At 61.3% G+C, this 19,042-nt stretch overlaps 6 protein-coding genes across 6 annotated transcripts; all 6 read right to left on the reverse strand.

Annotated features, from left to right (window-relative positions):
- Positions 1-1,448: 1,448 nt before the first annotated feature.
- On the reverse strand, positions 1,449-2,408 carry LSCM1_04313 (uncharacterized protein; the record flags this gene model as incomplete). Its single annotated transcript, XM_067321825.1, has 1 exon — positions 1,449-2,408. The coding sequence occupies one exon, from the start codon at positions 2,406-2,408 to the stop codon at positions 1,449-1,451; it is 960 nt and encodes a 319-aa protein (XP_067176920.1).
- An 855-nt stretch (positions 2,409-3,263) lies between these two features.
- On the reverse strand, positions 3,264-5,003 carry LSCM1_04314 (uncharacterized protein; the record flags this gene model as incomplete). The annotated part of the gene is made up of 1 exon (XM_067321826.1): positions 3,264-5,003. The coding sequence occupies one exon, from the start codon at positions 5,001-5,003 to the stop codon at positions 3,264-3,266; it is 1,740 nt and encodes a 579-aa protein (XP_067176921.1).
- A 1,281-nt stretch (positions 5,004-6,284) lies between these two features.
- LSCM1_04315 (uncharacterized protein) lies at positions 6,285-6,998 on the reverse strand (the record flags this gene model as incomplete). Its single annotated transcript, XM_067321827.1, has 1 exon — positions 6,285-6,998. One exon carries the CDS (start codon positions 6,996-6,998, stop codon positions 6,285-6,287), a length of 714 nt encoding a protein of 237 aa, XP_067176922.1.
- A 4,485-nt stretch (positions 6,999-11,483) lies between these two features.
- Positions 11,484-12,725, reverse strand: LSCM1_04316 (uncharacterized protein; the record flags this gene model as incomplete). The annotated part of the gene is made up of 1 exon (XM_067321828.1): positions 11,484-12,725. The coding sequence occupies one exon, from the start codon at positions 12,723-12,725 to the stop codon at positions 11,484-11,486; it is 1,242 nt and encodes a 413-aa protein (XP_067176923.1).
- Positions 12,726-13,887: 1,162 nt separating this feature from the next.
- Positions 13,888-14,904, reverse strand: LSCM1_04317 (uncharacterized protein; the record flags this gene model as incomplete). The annotated part of the gene is made up of 1 exon (XM_067321829.1): positions 13,888-14,904. One exon carries the CDS (start codon positions 14,902-14,904, stop codon positions 13,888-13,890), a length of 1,017 nt encoding a protein of 338 aa, XP_067176924.1.
- Positions 14,905-18,008: 3,104 nt separating this feature from the next.
- LSCM1_04318 (uncharacterized protein) lies at positions 18,009-18,386 on the reverse strand (the record flags this gene model as incomplete). Its single annotated transcript, XM_067321830.1, has 1 exon — positions 18,009-18,386. The coding sequence occupies one exon, from the start codon at positions 18,384-18,386 to the stop codon at positions 18,009-18,011; it is 378 nt and encodes a 125-aa protein (XP_067176925.1).
- Between the last annotated feature and the right edge of the window lie 656 nt (positions 18,387-19,042).

Raw genomic sequence — 19,042 nt, forward strand, 5'->3', positions numbered from 1 at the left:
CCAGCAGGCCCCCTTCTCAGGTGCTCGGCGATCGACCGAATCCGCAGGGGCTGTTCTTTACGCCTCCTCTCGCCTGGTAGAGGGAAGCGCAGCACAAGGAAGGCAGCTGCAGCGAAGAGCGGCCCACGCCAAAGGCGAAGGCCCGCACGGAGCAAAGGCGCTTGTGGCAGAGGTGGCGAGAAAAGAGGAGACGCCGTATGTCCGTTGTGTTTGTAATGTGCTCCGCAACCCGAAAGATCAACCGAAGAAAAAATGCACAGGAGCTTTGGCGGCTCTCTCAGAATGGCATCACGACGGAAATCACAGAAGCACTGATGGAAGTGCGAGCAAAAGGGAGGGGGAGGAGAGGTGTATGTGAATGGAGGGGGGGTAAGAGGGCACATCTGCAGCTTTAGGGGGGAAAGGGGAGGGAGTCAACGGCTGCAGGGGAGGAAAATATACGTGCATCATGCACATCCACAAAGCCAGCGTATAGAGCTGAGGAAAGACACTAAGAAACGGCTACCGGGGGGGTTCAAAGGCCGCCACAGACATCCACAGGCCCGAGCGCACAACGAAGATATGGAGAAGGAAGCGAGAAGAGGAGGAGGAGGGATCGATGAGGGATGGAGGGGGGTACGAACGTCGAGCGAAAAAAAAGATTCGGCGGCAAAGAGCAGCGGGAAAACAGGGGGGAGGCATGGCAGAAGGGTCATGTGAATGCGTACGGGGAGGTGGCAGTGGCCCCTCCCCCCGCACCTGCTCTCCTACTTCCCCCGGCATGCACAGCCAAACGTATTACAAGAAAAGAAGGTGGGAGCAGAGAGAAGTGAGGGGAGACAAGGGGAGGGGAGCAGACAATTTGCACTTCCGGTGCTTTGCTGCATCCAGACAACTCTTCGGTTCACTTCTGTTGCTGCTGTTTTCCTGCAGCTCTCCTTATCCCCCACGCCACCTGTTGACAGCATTCGCGTGTCCCTCTCCTCGGCGCATTCACTATCCACAGAGGTATGGGTCCATCGCCTTTTATTTGTGAAGGTCGCATCACGACGCTCGACTTATTCTCCGCCTGTGCACACATACGCGCGTGCGCATTTGGCGAGCTGTCATCAGTGTGAAAGTGTGGGGAGAGGGCGGGGGAGAGAAAAAAGCTGGAGAGCGCCGGAACGCAGAAGGGGGAGGCACGGCCCTGTGCATCGCTGCACCACCTTTCGCTCTCCTTTACTCTGCGCCCGACATCGATGCTCACGCTTTGCTGGCAGGCCTCGACTGTGGCCGCAGGCGTTTTCGTGGGTATGCTCCAGGCGGCGGCGTTCTCCCGTTCATGCCCTGAGCTAATGAGCACCTTAGATAGGAACTCTCTCTTACAAGCCTTCACAGACTGGCCCCTCTGTGAAGTTTGCGGGGGGGGGCGGCGGTGGCAGAGCGGAGAAGGTCCCGCTCAACGTTCCATTTCTCCCCGACCCGCGCTACTGCGGCGCGTGGATGCCTGCGCGGTACGCGTACGTCTGCTGGAAGCGCTTCAGCAGCCAGTCGCCAGCCTTCACATCTGGAAACTTCGGCGGATTTGCCTCGTCGAAGCAGTTCGGCAGGGACGAGATGACTGTGTCGGGGTTCGGCTCGCAAAAGAAGGGCATCGAGATGCGCTCCACGCCGGGGCTTAGCACGCGGTGCAGCGTGCTCTTGTACCGCCCGTTGCTCCACATGGCCATCATGTCACCAATGTTCACCACGTAGCTGCCCTCAATAGGCGGCGCGTCCAGCCACTCACCCTGGAGGTTCTTCACCTGCAGGCCACCAGCCATGTCCTGGTACAGAAGCGTCACGATGCCGTAGTCCGTGTGCGCGCCGCACACAACACGGCCTTTTTCCTCAGGTAGCGCAGGGTAGTGGATCATGCGGAACACGCTTAGCGGCTCGTGAAACTTCGAGACAAAGAAGTCCTTCTCGACGTCGATCGCTACTGCCAACGCACGCAGCAGCAGCAGGGCAAGACGCTGCATATCGCTGTAGTGCTGCTCCATCAGCTCTCTCCAGCCCTCGATCCAAGTGGGGTGGTTGTTGGGGCCACGAAGCGGCTTGCCGGCGACAACGGAGGGGTGATCCAGCGGCAGGTGGAAGCCCATGTCGAATGTCTCCTTCCAGTCAGTCGGATGGCTCGGGTCCAACTGCTCCGCCTCGTACGAGCCGTAGCCGCGATGGTTTGCCGTCTTCTCAATATCGATTCGCCGCTTCTCCTCCGTCGGGAGCGCGAAGAACGCTTTGGCCATCTCCGTCAACTTCGCATGACGGCCCTTCGGGACGTTGTGCCCGGTAATGTAGAAGAAGCCCCATGTGCGGCAGGCCGCGTCGATCGCGTGCGCAACGCTCAGTAGCTCCTCCTTGTTGTCCTCGTACAGTGGCGCAATGTCGATCACCGGCAGGGTCATGGCGCCGACTGGGGAATGAGCAGAAGGGCAAGAGACAGTGGTAGAGTTGTGTGTGCAAGAGAGAGAGAGAACGCGGTGGTATTGTGCAAGCGAATTAGCCGCGGGGGGGGCACGGCCGGGTCGGTCAAGCTGCAGCGGCATTGGCCAGGAAGAGGTGGACCATGACAGCATGCGCGACAGAAAGAAATGAGAAGACAGACGGCCATGGCCGGAGGAAGCGCACACATGGAGACGGCGAGGTGAGGGAGAAGGGACGGCCATGTGTATGTCTATGTGTGCGCGTGCTCGCACGCATCGAATGCGATGCGCGAGGCGAAGACGAGAGGAGAAGGGCACAAAGGATGTATGTGCTACATGGCCATTCGCAGCAGACGCACGCGCACACTGACACTGCTGCAGACGCAGCTCCTCTCTCAACTCGCTCCGCGCCTTGCGGCGCATCGATGAGCCACCAATGTTTGTCCGAGTCCTCTGTCAGTTTGCGGGGCCGATCAACACGCATGCGAGGGCAGCAGATGTGGTTGAGGCGACGGCGCTGGAAAGGAGCAGGTGTCTGGCTCCTCACACGGGCGCCTTCGTAGGGACTTCGCTGCACTTGTGGTGTCGAAAAGAGGAGGACAATTCCAGTTGAGCACCGCCGTCGGTAGCCGATGGGGAAATCCCTCAGTGGGGGGGGGCCGACACGGGTCGCGGGCTGCTCAGAGAGCGCAGTTCAGTTTTTTGGCTGTTGCCAAACACACCACACGGGTGATACCGGTCTCCACAGCGGTGTCGCCACAGACGCAAGGAGAAACGGGGTCGTGAAGGAAGTGCATCGAGTGCAGCAGCAGCAGCAGGAGGGGGCAGCGGCCAAACTCACGGCAGCTGCTTCGACAGCTCCACCATGCGCTGCTGGGATGCTCTCTCTGCCGGCAGCCAGTCGTTCATAGCCTCTACGTCCCCAGTGGCCTCCGTACCGTCTGTGCGGCAGCTCGCGCTGTAGTGAGGAAGGAGACGACGAAACCCAAACGGCTCCGCGGCAGCTCCACGCACCAGCATATTTGCGTGCTGCGCCATCCGCGCCTTGCCAACGCCTTCCATGCAGGCCTTGTACCTCCGCGGGTTGCCCCCATGCTGCTCCCATGGGGGTATGTGCGTCTCCAGCAATCGAAAGGCGTCGCGCAGCACGGCACTCTTCACGGCAAAGTCGAAGGCGGTATCGCAGAAGAGCGATGGGGAGTGGTTCACCTCCATCAGCACCGGGCGCAGGTCCTCCCCGCGCAGCATCACGTCAAACCCAAGCAGCTCGAAGCAGCTGCGACCATCCGCACGGTAGCCTCGTGCGCCGCCAGCGCCGATCAGCGCACGCCGCAGCACCTCGACACCAGAGAGAACGGTGAGGGTAATACATTCGTCCAAGCTGCGTTGCACACGCGGCCACCCGCCAGGGGCTCGGAGAGACTCGATGAAGGAAGCGAGAGCAGCGAGGCTCTGCTTGTTGCTCTCCTCCCAGTCGGCGGGCTCCTTTGACTGCCTCGAACTGTCGCAGACACCGCCACGAGAATCAGCGCTGTCGTCACGAGCGGCCGGCACGTATGACGACGATTTCTTGTTTACCGCGTAGTTGGTCAGGTGGCGCCGTGCATCGCGTCGATTTGCCTCGGTCGGCGCTGCGTAGGGTTCGGCGCAGACGCGCACAAGACCTTCACGGTGCACATACAGCTCCACGCCCTGTACATCGCGCGGCACCTCCGTAACGTTACTGCAGCGCTCAATCCTAGCCGGCTTGGGGAGGCTCGAGATATCGGGGGAAGCTGTAAGCGCATCTGTCAAGCGCTGCGACTGCTGCGGGGGCACGACCGTCACAAGCAGCACGTAAAGACGCAGGTCGAACTTTTTGCCGCCCATCAGCAGTGGCCGATCGACGTAGAGCTGGACGATGCACTCCCGCTTCTTGTCTGACCGTTCCTCCTCCGTCAAGTCCTCCTCCGGGGTTGTGGTAAGACGGATGCCCTTGCCCTCACACGCGCCGTTGGGTTTGATGATGAAGAAAGGAGGACGTGGCGCGGAGGAGGGGTCAGCTTGATCCATCAGCTCTCGTCGAAAGGCCTCCAGACGGCTGAGGTCAGTGAGACTCGAGAAGCTCGGCGGCACCGACAGCGCAAAGAAGCGCTCTAGAGTAGATTGGTCATCCTTCACAAGGCTCACCGCCGCACAGCAACCGCGACGCTCCGGCCGTGCGCCGTCCGCCGTCAGAAGCCGCGACAGCTGCATGAGGCGGCGAAAGAGGAGCGCCTTTCGTGCGATCACCTGCATTTCGGCGTAGTGGTTCAGACGCTGGTAGCAATCCGATTCCGCGACGCGGGAGCTCACGGCACTCTTATCCACCCACAGAACCTGCGGCGCATGCGGTGGCGTGCATGCAGGCCCTTGTGTCTTCAGCGACACGCCGTGGAAGGAAGCAGGAATGCGCACCTCTGCATCTGAGTCATACACCGTCCAATTCACCATGCGTGCCGCGGCACGCACGACGTGGTAGCGCGTGTGCCGGCAGTCGATGACGACACCGCCCGAAGGCCTGTTCGCCGACTCCTCAGCGAAGGAAACGAGTGGCATCTGGGGTACGTGGTACGTGAGAATCGCGTCGCTCCATGCACGCGCGTGTCCCTCAGGGCGAGGTGGCCGCGATAGCAGGAGAGAGAGAAGTACAAACGTAAAGTCCTCGGGCCGACAGATAAGCAAAGGCAGTTGCATTCATACATATCGGTGCGCTGCCGTAGCGGCCACGCCAGCACTGCAAAGAGGTCCTTGTTGCGTGCACGCGTACACGAACGTGAGAGAAGGGGAAGTGTACCTCTTCACAGAACGATGAGCCACTGCACAAGGTCGAGGGCCGCCTTCGGATGCGCGGCACAGACGCCGGGGCAGTGAGCGGCGGTTACCAAAAGGGCTGCGGAGTCCCCGCGCGTCACCCCATCTCGCCGCGCTCTCCCCTCCCCTTAAACCCCGCTCATCACACGTACGTGCGCGTGGCAGCGTCCATGCGCAGCCCATGCGCGACTCTCCCCGTACAGCAGTACGAGCACAGCACGGCAAAGAGTGTCTTCAACGTGCCTGCAAAAAAAAAAACGGAGGCTGAAGAGTGCGAAGGAGGAAGAGAGGCGGTGCGAGAGCAACCTTCTTCTGCTCTTGCGCGTGCGCCAGTCAGCCGGCATGCCTTTCTTTTCGCCTTCTATGCAACCGCCCGAGCAGTTCATCGGTGAAACTGACAGCATATATCTCTTTTTTTTTGCGGGAGAGGGGGGAGGGGGGGGCTGGCAGTAGTGATGAGAGTAGTCGTGCAGCCATACCCAGCGCGTTGGCCAGGGCACACTTCAATGCACAAAGGCGCGCGAGCACAGGGCGAGCGAGAAGAACAACGCAAATCGCATGAAGCGAAAGGCGGGGAAAAGGGGGGCTTAGCAGAGGACGGACGCAGGCGCACGCCTGGCCACCTTAACCAACTGCCGCAGGCCAACAGAGAATAGCACAAGCGCGCAAGAAAAGAGAGCACAACACCAAAATAGACATATTCGTGCTGATACAGCGTAAGGGTCTCAATAGGGAATGCAGCGGCACGCACACATACACACACAAAGAGAGGGAGAGACATGTTCACATGCGTGTCCCTCATCAACTCCTCCTCCTTCCCCCCCACCCACCCACCCACCTCTCTCCATCTGTGTGTGTGTGTGTGTGGAGGGAGGGGGGAGTATACGAGGCAAATCGGCACCGAGCCCTCGAGAAGTGGCGTCGCCCGTCCCGTGCCCCTCCCCACCACCACCGCGCTAACTTCTTTCATGGAAGCACCGCAGTTGCATACCACTTACCGGGATGATCTAAGCTTGACGGAATACGCTACGAAGAGCCGTGGATGGCGCTGAGGATACCCGCTTTCGTCTTCACCCCCTTCAACTCAATCGAGTTCTCACTCGCAAACTCCCTCAACGCCGCGAGGGTCCATTTCGGGCTCGGTGTCGTGGATGGCGCCACGGCTGCCCTGCGCCGCGAGTTTGAGCGGGAGCGGGAGCGGGAGCGGCGACGGCCAGCTGAAGTCTTGGCCGCCGGTTTAGGCTTTGCCGGCGAAGGGGAGCGCGCGCGGGCAGGGGACGGGGGGGAAGACTTTTTTGGCGAGACCTGCTTTGATGCCGACTTCTTGGGAGAGGATTTCTTCGGGCTTGCCATGCGCGCCTTGCTGTCCGCAGAAGTCACTGGCTGAGGCTCTGGTGAGGTGGCACGCCGCGGCGACTGGGGAGTGAACGGAGAGCGAGAAGTTGGCTTGCTGAGAGAAAGGGAGGAGTCTTTCAAGTCGGCTACCTTGAGCGGAGTCGTGGGCTTGGCCCCGACGGACTTCAGCAGAGAGGCGCGCCTCTTGTGGGACATAGGCGGCGACTTCTTCGAGTTTGCCGATGCGTTCGAGGTGGAAGATCTGCGCCACGCCGAGGTCACCATCACCGCTACTTCACTGTCCCTTATGTGGCCGTCATCGTCGAAGAGGCGGAACTGCGGCAGCGGCAAGTCATCGTCGTCCACCTCCGGCTTGGTGTAGATGTAATTCTTCCAGAACGGCATTCTGTGCTCGCGCAAAAGCAGTCCGTGAAGTCGTGTCAGGCGACGTCGGGCGGGGGAGGGGGTCAAAGTATTTCAGACAGTCTATGAGACACAGAAGGGAAAGATGAAACTGAAGGTCAGTGTGAAGACGAGCGTCGGTATAGAGAGAGTGAGAGAGGAAGGAGAGGGGAGGGGAGGCAAAAAGTCTGAGACGATGCCGGCGCAACGCGGTTTGGCTCAGCGAGGTTTGCCTGTCTGTACGCCTGTGTGAGCGTGTGCGTCTTCGTGGGTGCTCTTAGCGAAATCCACCAAGACAACAAAGAATACCCCCGAAAACAAAAAAGCTGACGAGAAAGGGCAGTCTGGTGAAGAGCATGCGCGCCAATGAGGCAATGCGCCGTGCGTAGAACGCCGGAGAGCGGGGACCAGAAGGCATGAGAGAGGAGTGGCAGGCGCACGAGAACGTCTATTCACCACGCACGTCACACTGAAAGAGCGTCTGTCATCCGTGTGAGCTACGGGGAAGGCGTCGATGGTAAGCTAGCCATGACCGAAGGTATGAGCACGTGTGACCAGCGCGCGCAATAGCATGTCTCTTCCATTTCCGGCGGCACCTTGGTCATTGCTGCGAAGCTGCGCGTGCGCTGGATGGGAGATGAGGCCTGCGTTACTGCCGGCAGCTCGACAGCGCCATCCGCTTCTCTCCCGTGCGTGGTGCAGTACTTCACGCATGAACCACATTCAAAATGGCCCACGCGGGTGACCCTTCAGCAGTGGTCCCGGCGTAATGGCGCTGTTATCGGAAGAGGACGTTTTGGTTCGTATTATCGGGATCCGCTCACATGTTGCAGCGAGCACCTGTATCGAGCCTTACCTACGCGACCCTGACACGAGGTCGGCACTGATAAAACGGTTTTGGAAAGCTGAGCGGAGCAACGTGCCGGAGGGACCTTCGGCAGAAAAGCAAAAAATGGAAGAGAAGCGCCAACCACCCGGCGGCGTGCGTGTCAGCGCGCATGAGCTTCGCAGATACACACATCGACGTGTGTGCTAGCGACCGCCAGCGCCGTGAAATTATGCGGTTCACTCGAGCAGTTGCATGCCCGCGTTCGCCATAGCGTGAGCGGGCACGACAGCAAGATGAGAGCGAGAGAAGGCAGTCGTGTACGCCAGAGCTGCCATCTGCTTAGCAACGTGACATCAGAGAAGGCACTTCACCCTTCCTTCAGCATGCCCTGTCCCTGCCGCTCGGCAGGGCCGGCTGAGCGCCGCTCCGTCGCCACGGCCTGTCGCAGGCCCCGGCGCCCCGTGCGAGGCAGCCTCGTAAGGCACGCGTTCCAGCGAGGCGCCAGCCCCGTCAGCTGAGCAGGGCCCCTGCCTCAAGCCCCGCCCACCCTCCGATGCGCACGTCGCCTCACAGCGGCTCTCGCCATGCCGGGCACCACGCGGCGCGCACCCACCCCGCGGGCGGCGCGTCAGGCTCCCCACACCAGCGGACACCGAGGGGCGGGTAGCATACGCTCATGCTGAAACTTAGCCTGCCATGCGAGTCGTGCGGCCGTCTTCACTCTTGCAGATCGCCACGGCGCAGCGCCACCCACAGCCCTACCGCGGGCATCAGTAGAGCTGCGCTTAGCCACCCTCCGCATGTCGCCGGCGCCGGACGCGGCATCGCCACTGGGCGGCGGCTCGGCACGCGGCCACAGTGGAGAGGAGAGGGCTGCCTGGCCTCCGCCTCCTCCTCCGAGAGAGAGGGGGGACAGCGCGCGGGGCACGGGACTCCCTCTTCCCTCCGAGGCCACAGGCGCTGCGGTGTGCACCCTTCCACTCTCCCGCCATTCCGTTTCGAGGGAGGCAGCTGGCGGTAGGCAAAGAGGCGTGCATCCAAAGTGGTCTTAGCGGGCGAATAGGAGCGGGTGGCACAGAGCGAAGGGAATACGCCGAGGACGAAGGGGAAAATGGGCACATCCACAGTGGGTACGGTGAGGAATAATGCCGACCAAGAGAGAGGGACACTCACCGCCAGCGCACGGTGGGGTGGGCGACCTGCTGAAGCAGATAAGGGCTGCCGCAGTTTGTGATGCTGTCGAGGGCGTGGCCCTTCTCAAACGTCTCTCGTTTATAAAGACAGGGCCCTGGCTGTGCTGGTGCGTACGGCGGTACCCGTCGCGAGTCCCAGTACAGTGCCACTCAGTTGCGCAGCGCTGCTCGTCAAGAAACGCTTCAGCCTGCGCGCCCGCTGCATCTCGGCAGCGTCCGTGGAGGGGGGCCCCGGGTGTGAGTGCTGCCGTCGCACAGGTGAACTCAGATGAAGCACGGATGGCTGTTCTGCCTGAGGTTCTGCCAAGCTGTCTCCACGCACGCCGCTGGGCGGCTAATGGGGGCGCCAACGTCTGCCGTGACCGCGCCCTAAATGAATCGAGGGTTGATGGAGAGTACGGCAGTGGCCCTCCCAAGCGGCACCTGTCACCGTGCCGTATCTCACCAAGCGCGTCTCGTGCGCGCCGCACTTTTCAAGCACGAAGGTCGCCTTCTCGTGGTCGCTGTCGGTGCTGCGCGGACCCGTGTTGCGGCACAGAAATGAGAGTCGCACACACACGCACACACACTTACGCACACCCGCATGGCATGGAGCGGCTCGTGCAGCTGCACAAATTGGCGGCTGCTAGCACTTCACCATGAAGCAGCTCACACTGCAGCAGCATGTGGGGCGCACACCGCTGCTTGGGTGCCACCACGTCACCCAAAGTTGCCTCCATCGTGGCGATGGAGTTTCCTTGCGGTCGGAGCCGCACTTCTGAAGGGCAAGAAGCTGGAGGCCTCGTTCACAGGCGACGCCGAGGGTACCCTCACTGTTCATATGCAGTTGCGTCAGTTCAAAAGTCAGCGGATGCCTTGCGCACCACCGGTCGCATCTGCGCGACGGCATCCTTCAAGGCGGTGCCGCCATGCCGCCGATGCCCTACTGAGAAGACGGGCCACAGCCAAAGCCGAAGCTGCGGTTGGTAGCAGTCTTGCTGTTGGCCACCTTCAGTAAGCCTACGCGCGCGAGTTGCCGAGATCGAAGTCGATCCACATCTGAAGATCTGCACCCGTTCTCACCTCTTCAGCGCGGGGGCCGCGCACGCGCTTCACTGCCGGTGCCGGCGCCACACGGCGCCAGGTGGCTTTGCGTTTGGCATGGCGAACGGTGACAGACGCTCACGCGAACGCCTCGGCAGCACGCGTGGGAGAACGCGCAAGGCGGGAAGAGGGCCTCACTTGGGAGATGGAGCGCAAGGCGAGACACGGAGCAGAGCGCAGCGCAAATAACGGATGAACCGCGGGTACCATCAAATTCTGAGGGGAGGGGAAGGGCAGACGGAGGTGGTCGGAGAGCCGCGGAAGCAGACTGTCGCCTTCGAGCATCCACGGAGACGAGTCTGAGGCGAGTAGAAATGGCGGAGCAGGGGAGAGGTGGAGAGCAAAGTAGCGAGAAGACTGGTAGGCACAGGCGTCAACGGGTCCGTGTGCAAGTACAGAGAAGGACGTGGGAGAACGCGTGGCAACGCCTGTGCGAAGGAGGGAGGGAAGGGCATTGCAACATTCGCAATAGCGTCGAACCCAGAGTGCAGGTGGGGGGAGAGGAGGCTGAGAGAGAGAGGGAGGAGGGGAACATGAGGACTCACGATCCCGCGCCACCGACAGAGAGTCGAGGCGTAGAGGGTCCTGAGGTGCGGCACTTTCAAAAAGACCGCCGCGTCAGTACGCCTCCTCGCCGACACCCCTGCGTCTTACTCTCGCCCTTACACTCTACCTATGCGAGGCAGCCCATCCCACATCGGATGCAATGATGGGACGCACACCGTGCAAACTCGCGCACCGATGCAGAGAGGAGATCGGCCGTCAAGGGCACCGAGCAGCCCATTCGACCCTTTCGCGCGCTCTCTCGTCGCTTCTTCTAATGCCCCTCAGAGGCGCATGGCGCACACACACACACGTACACGAAGAGAGAGACCCACAACTCCGCACTTGGCACCACAGTACGAGCGAGAGCACTTGATACACCCCACCTCAGCCCCGAGAGGAAGAGGAGGGCACGCACGCACACCAAAGCGTGCGCCGAAGCGGCGAGTCTCTCACGAGAAAGAGAGACTGAGGGGCAGGCGGAAGAGAGCGAGCGTGCTGCGGAAGCTGTGCGGTGGGAGGGAGGATGCGAGGGAGGGAGGGAAAGGGTTGTGGTTGACGTGGATGAGCGCTCGCACAAGCGAGGCTGACACGTGGCGTTAATGCGAGACGTGGCTCCAACTGAAGGTTAGGAAAAAACCGCCCACGGCTGAGATGTGTGCAGCCCAGCAGGACCTGTGTGGCGGGGTGAAGGGGGGCAAGAGCGAGACACAATATAAGGCAGCGTATGCGCCGCCAGAACCCTTCTCTACCGGTGCACGCCCATGCGTGTAGCCGAAAAAAAAAATGGACGTCCTGTACACTTGACTTGGCCGGCGTGCGCCATCACCGCCGCCTCTGCTACGCTCCACGGATACCCTTCGACTTGCAGATGGGAATGTGCCGCTCCGCAACATCATCAGAGAAGCGTCGTCCGCAAGATGGGCACTGCACGCGATCATCGGCCACCGTGAGGGATGCACCGGCCATCGCGTTGCGCAGCCGCGCGCTTTGCTTCCGCCATTTCTCCGGCTTCAGAGCCGCGTCAGACGGCCAGCATTGCGACCCGCCCAGCGCAGGGCCGGCCGCGCCAGCGGAGGCGGCGACAGAAGCGGCAGCAGGGTCACCAGCAGTAGCAGAGCGGACGGGCTTCTTGCGAGCGCTAGCGACCTTGCTGCCCTTCACCTCGCTCTTCATCTTGAGTGCCGCGCCTTTCTGCCGCTCGCAGGTGGTCACGTGCCGTTGCAATGGGCCCGGAGCAAATGTGCGGCCACAATGCGGGCACGGCTCCAGTGGCACGTCCTCCATCTCATCCACCCCCGGCGGAACCTGCGGCTTTCCGCAAGCCGTCGCTGGACGCTCATCGATGGCGGCCGCTGCAGCCGCGCTGTAGTCATTCGCGGTTAGCGGCGCCACCACGTACACGTCCTCCTCCGGCAGCGGGCAAGAGGGCCGCCTTTGACTGCTACTTCCGTCCTCGCTCGACTCAGCAGTGGGCGCGGCGACCAAATCCGCCGCCTCCGGTGAGGAAGTGCCGCGGCGCTTCCATACTGCCGCTGGCATATCCTCAACGAAGTGCTGATGCATTGTCGAGGGCGACGCGGAGCTGTAAGGTGCCGACCACACCGCTGTATCGTGCTTTGATAAGTTAGGGAGAGACATGGTCGAGTGCTCTGGCATCGCGCGCTCCGCATCGCAGGTGCTGACGGATGCACCATCCACACTGCCGGTGGCGCGCCAGCTCCGTCTGTCATCGCCAGCGTGAGTCAATGAGGCCTCTCCGCCCCTGATGGCGGAGGCTGAGACGCCGCTTCCATCGACGGGAGCCGATATTGACGAACCTGAGGCAAGGATGCCGCCTTGCCCCTGACTCCGCGGCATGCTTGAGTTTACGCTGTCTGCCCCCTCCCGCTGCACTCGCTGCCAGTAGTTGCGCTGCGCCGTCGCTCGCTGCTGCGCACTCAGCCGCAGCTTGAGGAACTGAATGCAGTTGATGTCTGCTGGCGTCGACTCCAGCAGCAGCTTCGTCTGCTCAGATAGGAGTAAGCGGCCATCGAAGCCGCCGTCAGAGTGCAGCCGGGCGCGATCTCGTGTCGCCGTCATGTCGTCATCCAGCTCCCTCCGGTCAGCGGAGGCGGGCCAGGCTCCGAAATAGGAGAAGCGAGGAACACACTCTGCAGCGACGCAGCGAGGCGATGACGGCACGTTTTGTACGCGCAACGTCAGTAGAGGCAGCCTGCGGAATGGGGCGAGGGGAAGTCGACCAGTAGGCCTGGCAGGGGAGGAAGGACGGCGCACCCCTTCACAATCACGTCGTCAATGATTGGATCAGAGTGCTCTACGAGTTCTGCAAGCACGCGCGTATAGACACAAACGACTCGCAACACACACACTCACGCTCCGGCAAACACAGAGAGAGAGAGGGTAGCCGCCGTGTGGAAGGGATGCTGATGCGTGTGCGGGGAAAGAGGAAGAGAGGGGGAAGGCAAAATTGCCGGTGCCAAAGCAATGCAATGCAATGCAAGCAAGATAGAGAGGGGGGTGGAAAGCAAGCTAAATGGTACAGCAGGGATGCGCTCGAGGTGAAGAGAGGTGTCTCAAGGTGATGCACGTTCTATGGTGTATGCGGATGCTGCTGGGTGTTGCTTTTGTGTGCGCGCTTGTCCTGTAGGCGTCTGGTCGGAATAGTGGGGAGGGAAGGGGGAGGGATGCGCCAACCACTCGCACGTCACTGCGCACATGCGTGAAACATGCAAGAGGTGATTTGGCCAACGAGGAGAGGCAGTGCAACGGGGTGCGGCAAGCGGGAAGGGGTAAGAAAAGAGGAGGATCGCGCAGGCAGCCCCAGCCTCACTCAATGGCAAGAGAAGGATGTGCGCATGTGCGTACCGCGTGGGCGCCTCTCACTCAACGAAACACTTCAGGAAAAGAAGACCGCACCACAGAGAGAGAGAGGCAACGGAGAGGGGAGGGCCACGCCCTCGCGCAGCAGTCCTGAAATGCTTGATAGAGCAGCAACAGCAGCGACTCTCTGCACTCTTGGACGGAGAAAAGGGGAGTGGCAGCCACGCGAGCCACCACCAATATGCGCACGCAAGTGTTAGTGTCTCTTCACCGGGTGAGCGGCGGTTTCAACGGTGCTGTCGATGTGTTCTTTGCCTTCGGTCCGCCCCCCCCTGGAGAGATGAACCGCAGCACAGCGTTCGGTGGCAATGGTTTGGAGTGCATGCACGTAAAACACCGTACGGCGCGGCCATCGCAGCAGCTACGCACTGCGCATCACCACGTACTTGCGCGTTGAGAGCCCGAACTCCAGCACATCGCCATCAATCACTGTCGTCGCCTCCATTGATGGCATCACCTCGCCATTCAGCCTTGTGTGGTTAGTTGACCCCAGATCAGTCAACTGCAACTCAGCTGTCCACACCGCAGACGCATCGCCGCCGGCTGCAGTCTGAGCCTCCTCCAGCACCGCCCACATGCCACGGCACAAGGACTCCAGAGCCCGTTTGCTCTGCGCAAACACCGGCACATCCGCCCCCAGCGGTGCAAGCACCGGTGCGTCAGGCGTCGTCGCCTTCACGGTCTCTGCTATGTATGCGTTGAGGGCGGCTTCGTCCACCAAGACGAACCGCATCTCCAGCGAGGCGTGCTGGCTGGAGCAGGAGGGGTGCTCGAGTAGCACATCATTAACACCCGGCTCCTTGCCAAACAGCCATAAAGAGCGCCAGGTGATGTTGGCGAGCTCCGCCACCTTTCTGTCGTCTTTCATCACCAGCAGCTTGTACGTGGGGATGAAGATGACATTCGGCGGCGATGCGGGGTCACGCTCCGGCGATGACGGCGACGCCATTTCACCGTTGGCTAAGCCGTCTCGGCAGCACTGCAGTACCGCCGTGTAGAGGGCAGCGAGCCGCTCGCGCGATGGGCTTGTAGGACCAGGTGCTGCAGTAGTCTGCTGCGGTGCTTCAGATGCCGCCCAGCGACGCCACCACTGCACAAGGGACTCGGCAATGGTGGCTACACGCAAATAGGTAATCAGTGTGGGGTCAGCGGAAAACACTGTCGTTGCGCCGCTAATGCCATCCGCGGCATCCTCGCCGTCGCCCTCGCGGCGCAGTGCGTCAAGCAGCTGCTGTGGTATGGTGAGGAGTGAAGGATACCACTTGACCGGACGAGACACTGCCGGGCTCCCCGGCAACAACAGCCGCGGACGTGTCACCGGCAGACCACCGAGACGGGAACTCAGTAGACCGGTGCGCCCGTAATTCGGCTTCTCCATAACTACGGCGCCGTTTTTTCTGTAGGCATTGTATAAAGCGAAGCAATGTCGCCCCGCCAAAGAGGAAGATGAGAAGCAGAGAGGCAGCATAGATACATCACAGAGACTGCACCAGAGAGCGCACGCGCACATTTTTTGCCTTCTTGGGTTCCGTTTCTTCCCCCAGCATGCCCTGTCCCTGCCGCTCGGCAGGGCCGGCTGAGCGCCGCTCCGTCGCCACGGCCTGTCGCAGGCCCCGGCGCCCCGTGCGAGGCAGCCTCGTAAGGCACGCGTTCCAGCGAGGCGCCAGCCCCGTCAGCTGAGCAGGGCCCCTGCCTCAAGCCCCGCCCACCCTCCGATGCGCACGTCGCCTCACAGCGGCTCTCGCCATGCCGGGCACCACGCGGCGCGCACCCACCCCGCGGGCGGCGCGTCAGGCTCCCCACACCAGCGGACACCGAGGGGCGGGTAGCATACGCTCATGCTGAAACTTAGCCTGCCATGCGAGTCGTGCGGCCGTCTTCACTCTTGCAGATCGCCACGGCGCAGCGCCACCCACAGCCCTACCGCGGGCATCAGTAGAGCTGCGCTTAGCCACCCTCCGCATGTCGCCGGCGCCGGACGCGGCATCGCCACTGGGCGGCGGCTCGGCACGCGGCCACAGTGGAGAGGAGAGGGCTGCCTGGCCTCCGCCTCCTCCTCCGAGAGAGAGGGGGGACAGCGCGCGGGGCACGGGACTCCCTCTTCCCTCCGAGGCCACAGGCGCTGCGGTGTGCACCCTTCCACTCTCCCGTCACCCCGGCGTGCACAGAGGCCCACGGGGAGGACACTCTGCGGAGGTGTGCGCGAGACGGAAAAGGAGAAAGCGAAGCGTCTGGACGGAGAGGCGCCACACAAACGGCGCGCTTAGGCCGTTCCCCTCACGGCAGCAGTGCGGCTTTCAAGGCTACCTCCGGGCCTCCTCTCTTGTTCACACGGGGGAAGGCAGCGCTGTCACCTACTTCCCCTCTCACGTCTCGCGTGCACCGTCCGCCAAGACGGGAGGCTGCGCTTTCTCTCTCGTCATGACTCCCTCAGCACGGGCAAGATCCGATATGGGGAGAGGGAAAGGGGCCACGCCGTGCGAAGGCGACGGCGGGAACGTAACTCTGTGGCATGGCCCTTTCCACCATTGCAGAGACCGACGCGCATGCACACTCTTTGCATACCGCCCTCCACCGACGGCTGAAATTCGGCTCGGTGGATGCCCCTGTTCATGAGCACACCCATTCAGCATGAACGGGTGTGTTGGCTTCCGGGGACTATGCGAGATATGCGTCCCTCACGAGACGCTGCGCTGTGGCTAAGGAGCGTGACGCTGCGTACTCACTTTTTTTTCGTTTCGTCCGTTGTGGCCTTCGACAGCGGGAGACGCACGGAAAACGGGCAAAAGCGCTGCGTTTGAAAGAGGAGAGCGAGGGAGAGAGAGCCGTGGTGGTGACGCGCCACGACAACGCCGCTGACCAGCGAAGAGGAGGAGAGGGGGAAGGGAGAGGCGCAGCGACCAAATCGAGCGTGACAAAAAAGGGGGTAGTAGAGAGGTGGAGAAGAGACGGCGTGAAGGGCGCGGAGACAACTTGAAGCTGAACGGAAAGGTACAGACAGGCAGTCCAAGTGAAACATCAGTAGGATACAGAAGGGAAGAAAAACACATACCACGAGGTGAAGAAAGCGCCCGTCGTGCGCGCGTGTGTGGTGGTATCCTGGGCAGAAGGGAGTCTCAGCGTGCGCATAAGGGTCACTGGTGTGTAGTGCGAGATACGTGAGAGAGAGAGAGACACACAAGGGAGGGGGGCGCACTGTGTGCGCCCATGCCCATGCACAGAAGCACGCACGCGAGATACGTTTGAGCCCTTCATACACGCCTACACAGTGACAGATGACAGAGACATGCTACAAGGGGACAAGAAACAAAGGCATGGAAGGAGTGACGTCAACAAACGCCGTCCAATGCATACACCTACACACTTACAGACACACACGGGCACAGACGACCGCGCAGAAGGGTCGGAAACCGTTAGTGGAAGTGGGGCTGAGGAGGGAGAAAGGCACCTGATGCTCACGCAACGGCGCGGCTCAGTTGAAAGGGGGCCCTAGCTCAGTGGTTTGCCTGTCGCCACGGACATCGATGCGATGCCCCTTGCAGCTCTGTGTAGAACATTGCAGCCACTCCTGTTCCCTTGTCTGTGTCTGTGCCTGTGTGTTTAAGCATGCATATATATATATATATATGTGCATATGTGTGTGTGTGTAGGCGCGAGCATCCAGCGGGGAGCACACAAAAAACAGCGGGGGAGGCCTTCACGTACAGAGCGAGAGAATACAGCACCGCCCATGACCGGATAAGGAGAGAGGAAAGGTTCGAAAGCGAGAGGGGTGAGAGTGCCGGCCATTTACACACCTTCTCAGCCCCACACCCCTTCCGCCGCACCCGCCCTCTCCTCCTTTGGGCAGGTGGCATTCCTCAGCGCCGCCTTCCGCGCATTCCCACCCACCCACCCCCTGCGTGGGGGACAAGTACAAGCGTGTAGACGTACAATCTATAAGAACAGCTCCCTCTAGGCGTCCTCTCATCACAGCCTCCTCCCTCTCCTTCGCCCCACTGCCTTCTCCATCAAAGCTCACTGCCCACCCGCCCGCCCTCACACACACACCTCCTCCTTCCCCTCCTCTAAAAGAGACTTGGCGTTCCGTTTAGTCCCTCTCATCACGGCCGCTGGCTTTCTCCGCAGCGCGTCTGGCGCACACACATCCAGACGCATCGAAGATGAAACACAGCAGCATATATGTCCTCGGAGAGAGAGGGCCACAGAGAAACGCCGCAGCGAGGCCCAGCATACGGTCAGCGTCGGAGGATCAAAGAAACGTTGACGACGACGATAGTGGCGCGAGGGGTGAGGCGGTGAAGAAAGGGGCGACGAACGGGGCCATCGAGAAGGCGTATCGTACAATGCGGGGAGAGGTAAAGGACGAGGAGCGTTTGGGAGAAGCAGATAAGTGGGCACGGAAACAGAGCGAAAAAAAAGAGCGCGCCAACCTTTACGGCACCGATCGACACGCTCGCACAGACAGGACACCTGTGCGCTCTAATGACTTGCCTTATATGACTTGTACATGTCGACAGCCCACTTGGCCCACATGACGGCTACCACCTGGAGCATGATGATGGCGGCCCAGTAGCCCCACAGGCGCACCTTATCCGAGCCAAAGAAGCCGCGCATGCCACGAGAACGACGACGGCGCATCGCCGCCATGAGCTTAGCATCTGCCTCCCACATCGAGATCGCAGGAGTGCCCTTCGGTGACGCCACCTCCTGCGGAGGGGGGTCGCTGTTGCTGCTGCGGCGGCTGCGAGGGCGAGCTGGAGTGCGATCGCGTGCAGGAGTGTTGGAGCGGGAGACAGAGTGGCCCCTGCGGCTGCGGCTGCGGCTTCGTGCCGTCGATCCGTTGCGCTTCGGAGGCATTCGGCTTTACGTATTTCCACTGTGGATTGAGTACACGGCAGCCTCTCCTTGGGTGCGTCTGATAGAGAGAGAAAGGGGGGCTAAGAGAGGCCGGGTGTTGCCTTGACGTGCTTTTTTCCTTGAAAGGGGTGAAGACGGTTCCTCCAGTTGCGTCGACGTCGGAGCCGTCACATGATAGAGCACGTGAGTGCGCAGAGGCAAGAGAAGGAGAGAGAAGGCGCAATGTGAAATCCGTGGAGAGAGGAGAGAGCGGGTCGGCGCAGGAGGAGATGAGCGTGTGCATGGAGAGAGGCCAACACGCACCAGCACGCATGGAGCCTCTCCCCCCCCCGCGCTCTACTCGAAGCATGAGGGGAGTGGTGCGGAGGAGGAGCTGCAAGGCATAAGCAAGCGGACTCGAAGAGTTGACGGAAGGAAGGCGAGAGATGCGCTGAGCGACACCATGTCAGAGGTCAACTCTACAGGAGCCCTAAGAATCCCTGCGCGTTCTCCTCATCGTTGCTACTCCAAAACTTGAACGAAGGAGGTGTACTAATGCGCGGGTGGAAAGTGCCACCGTTAGCGAGGAAACCCCAGCCAAGCGTCAGCAATATTGCCGCTCAACTTGCCACACAACTCCCCAGAAGAGAAGGCGCTCCCTCGTCCTACCTGCCCAA

The sequence above is a fragment of the Leishmania martiniquensis genome, chromosome 29 (genome assembly GCF_017916325.1).
Source record: "Leishmania martiniquensis isolate LSCM1 chromosome 29, whole genome shotgun sequence".
Classification (NCBI taxonomy): Eukaryota; Euglenozoa; class Kinetoplastea; order Trypanosomatida; family Trypanosomatidae; genus Leishmania; species Leishmania martiniquensis.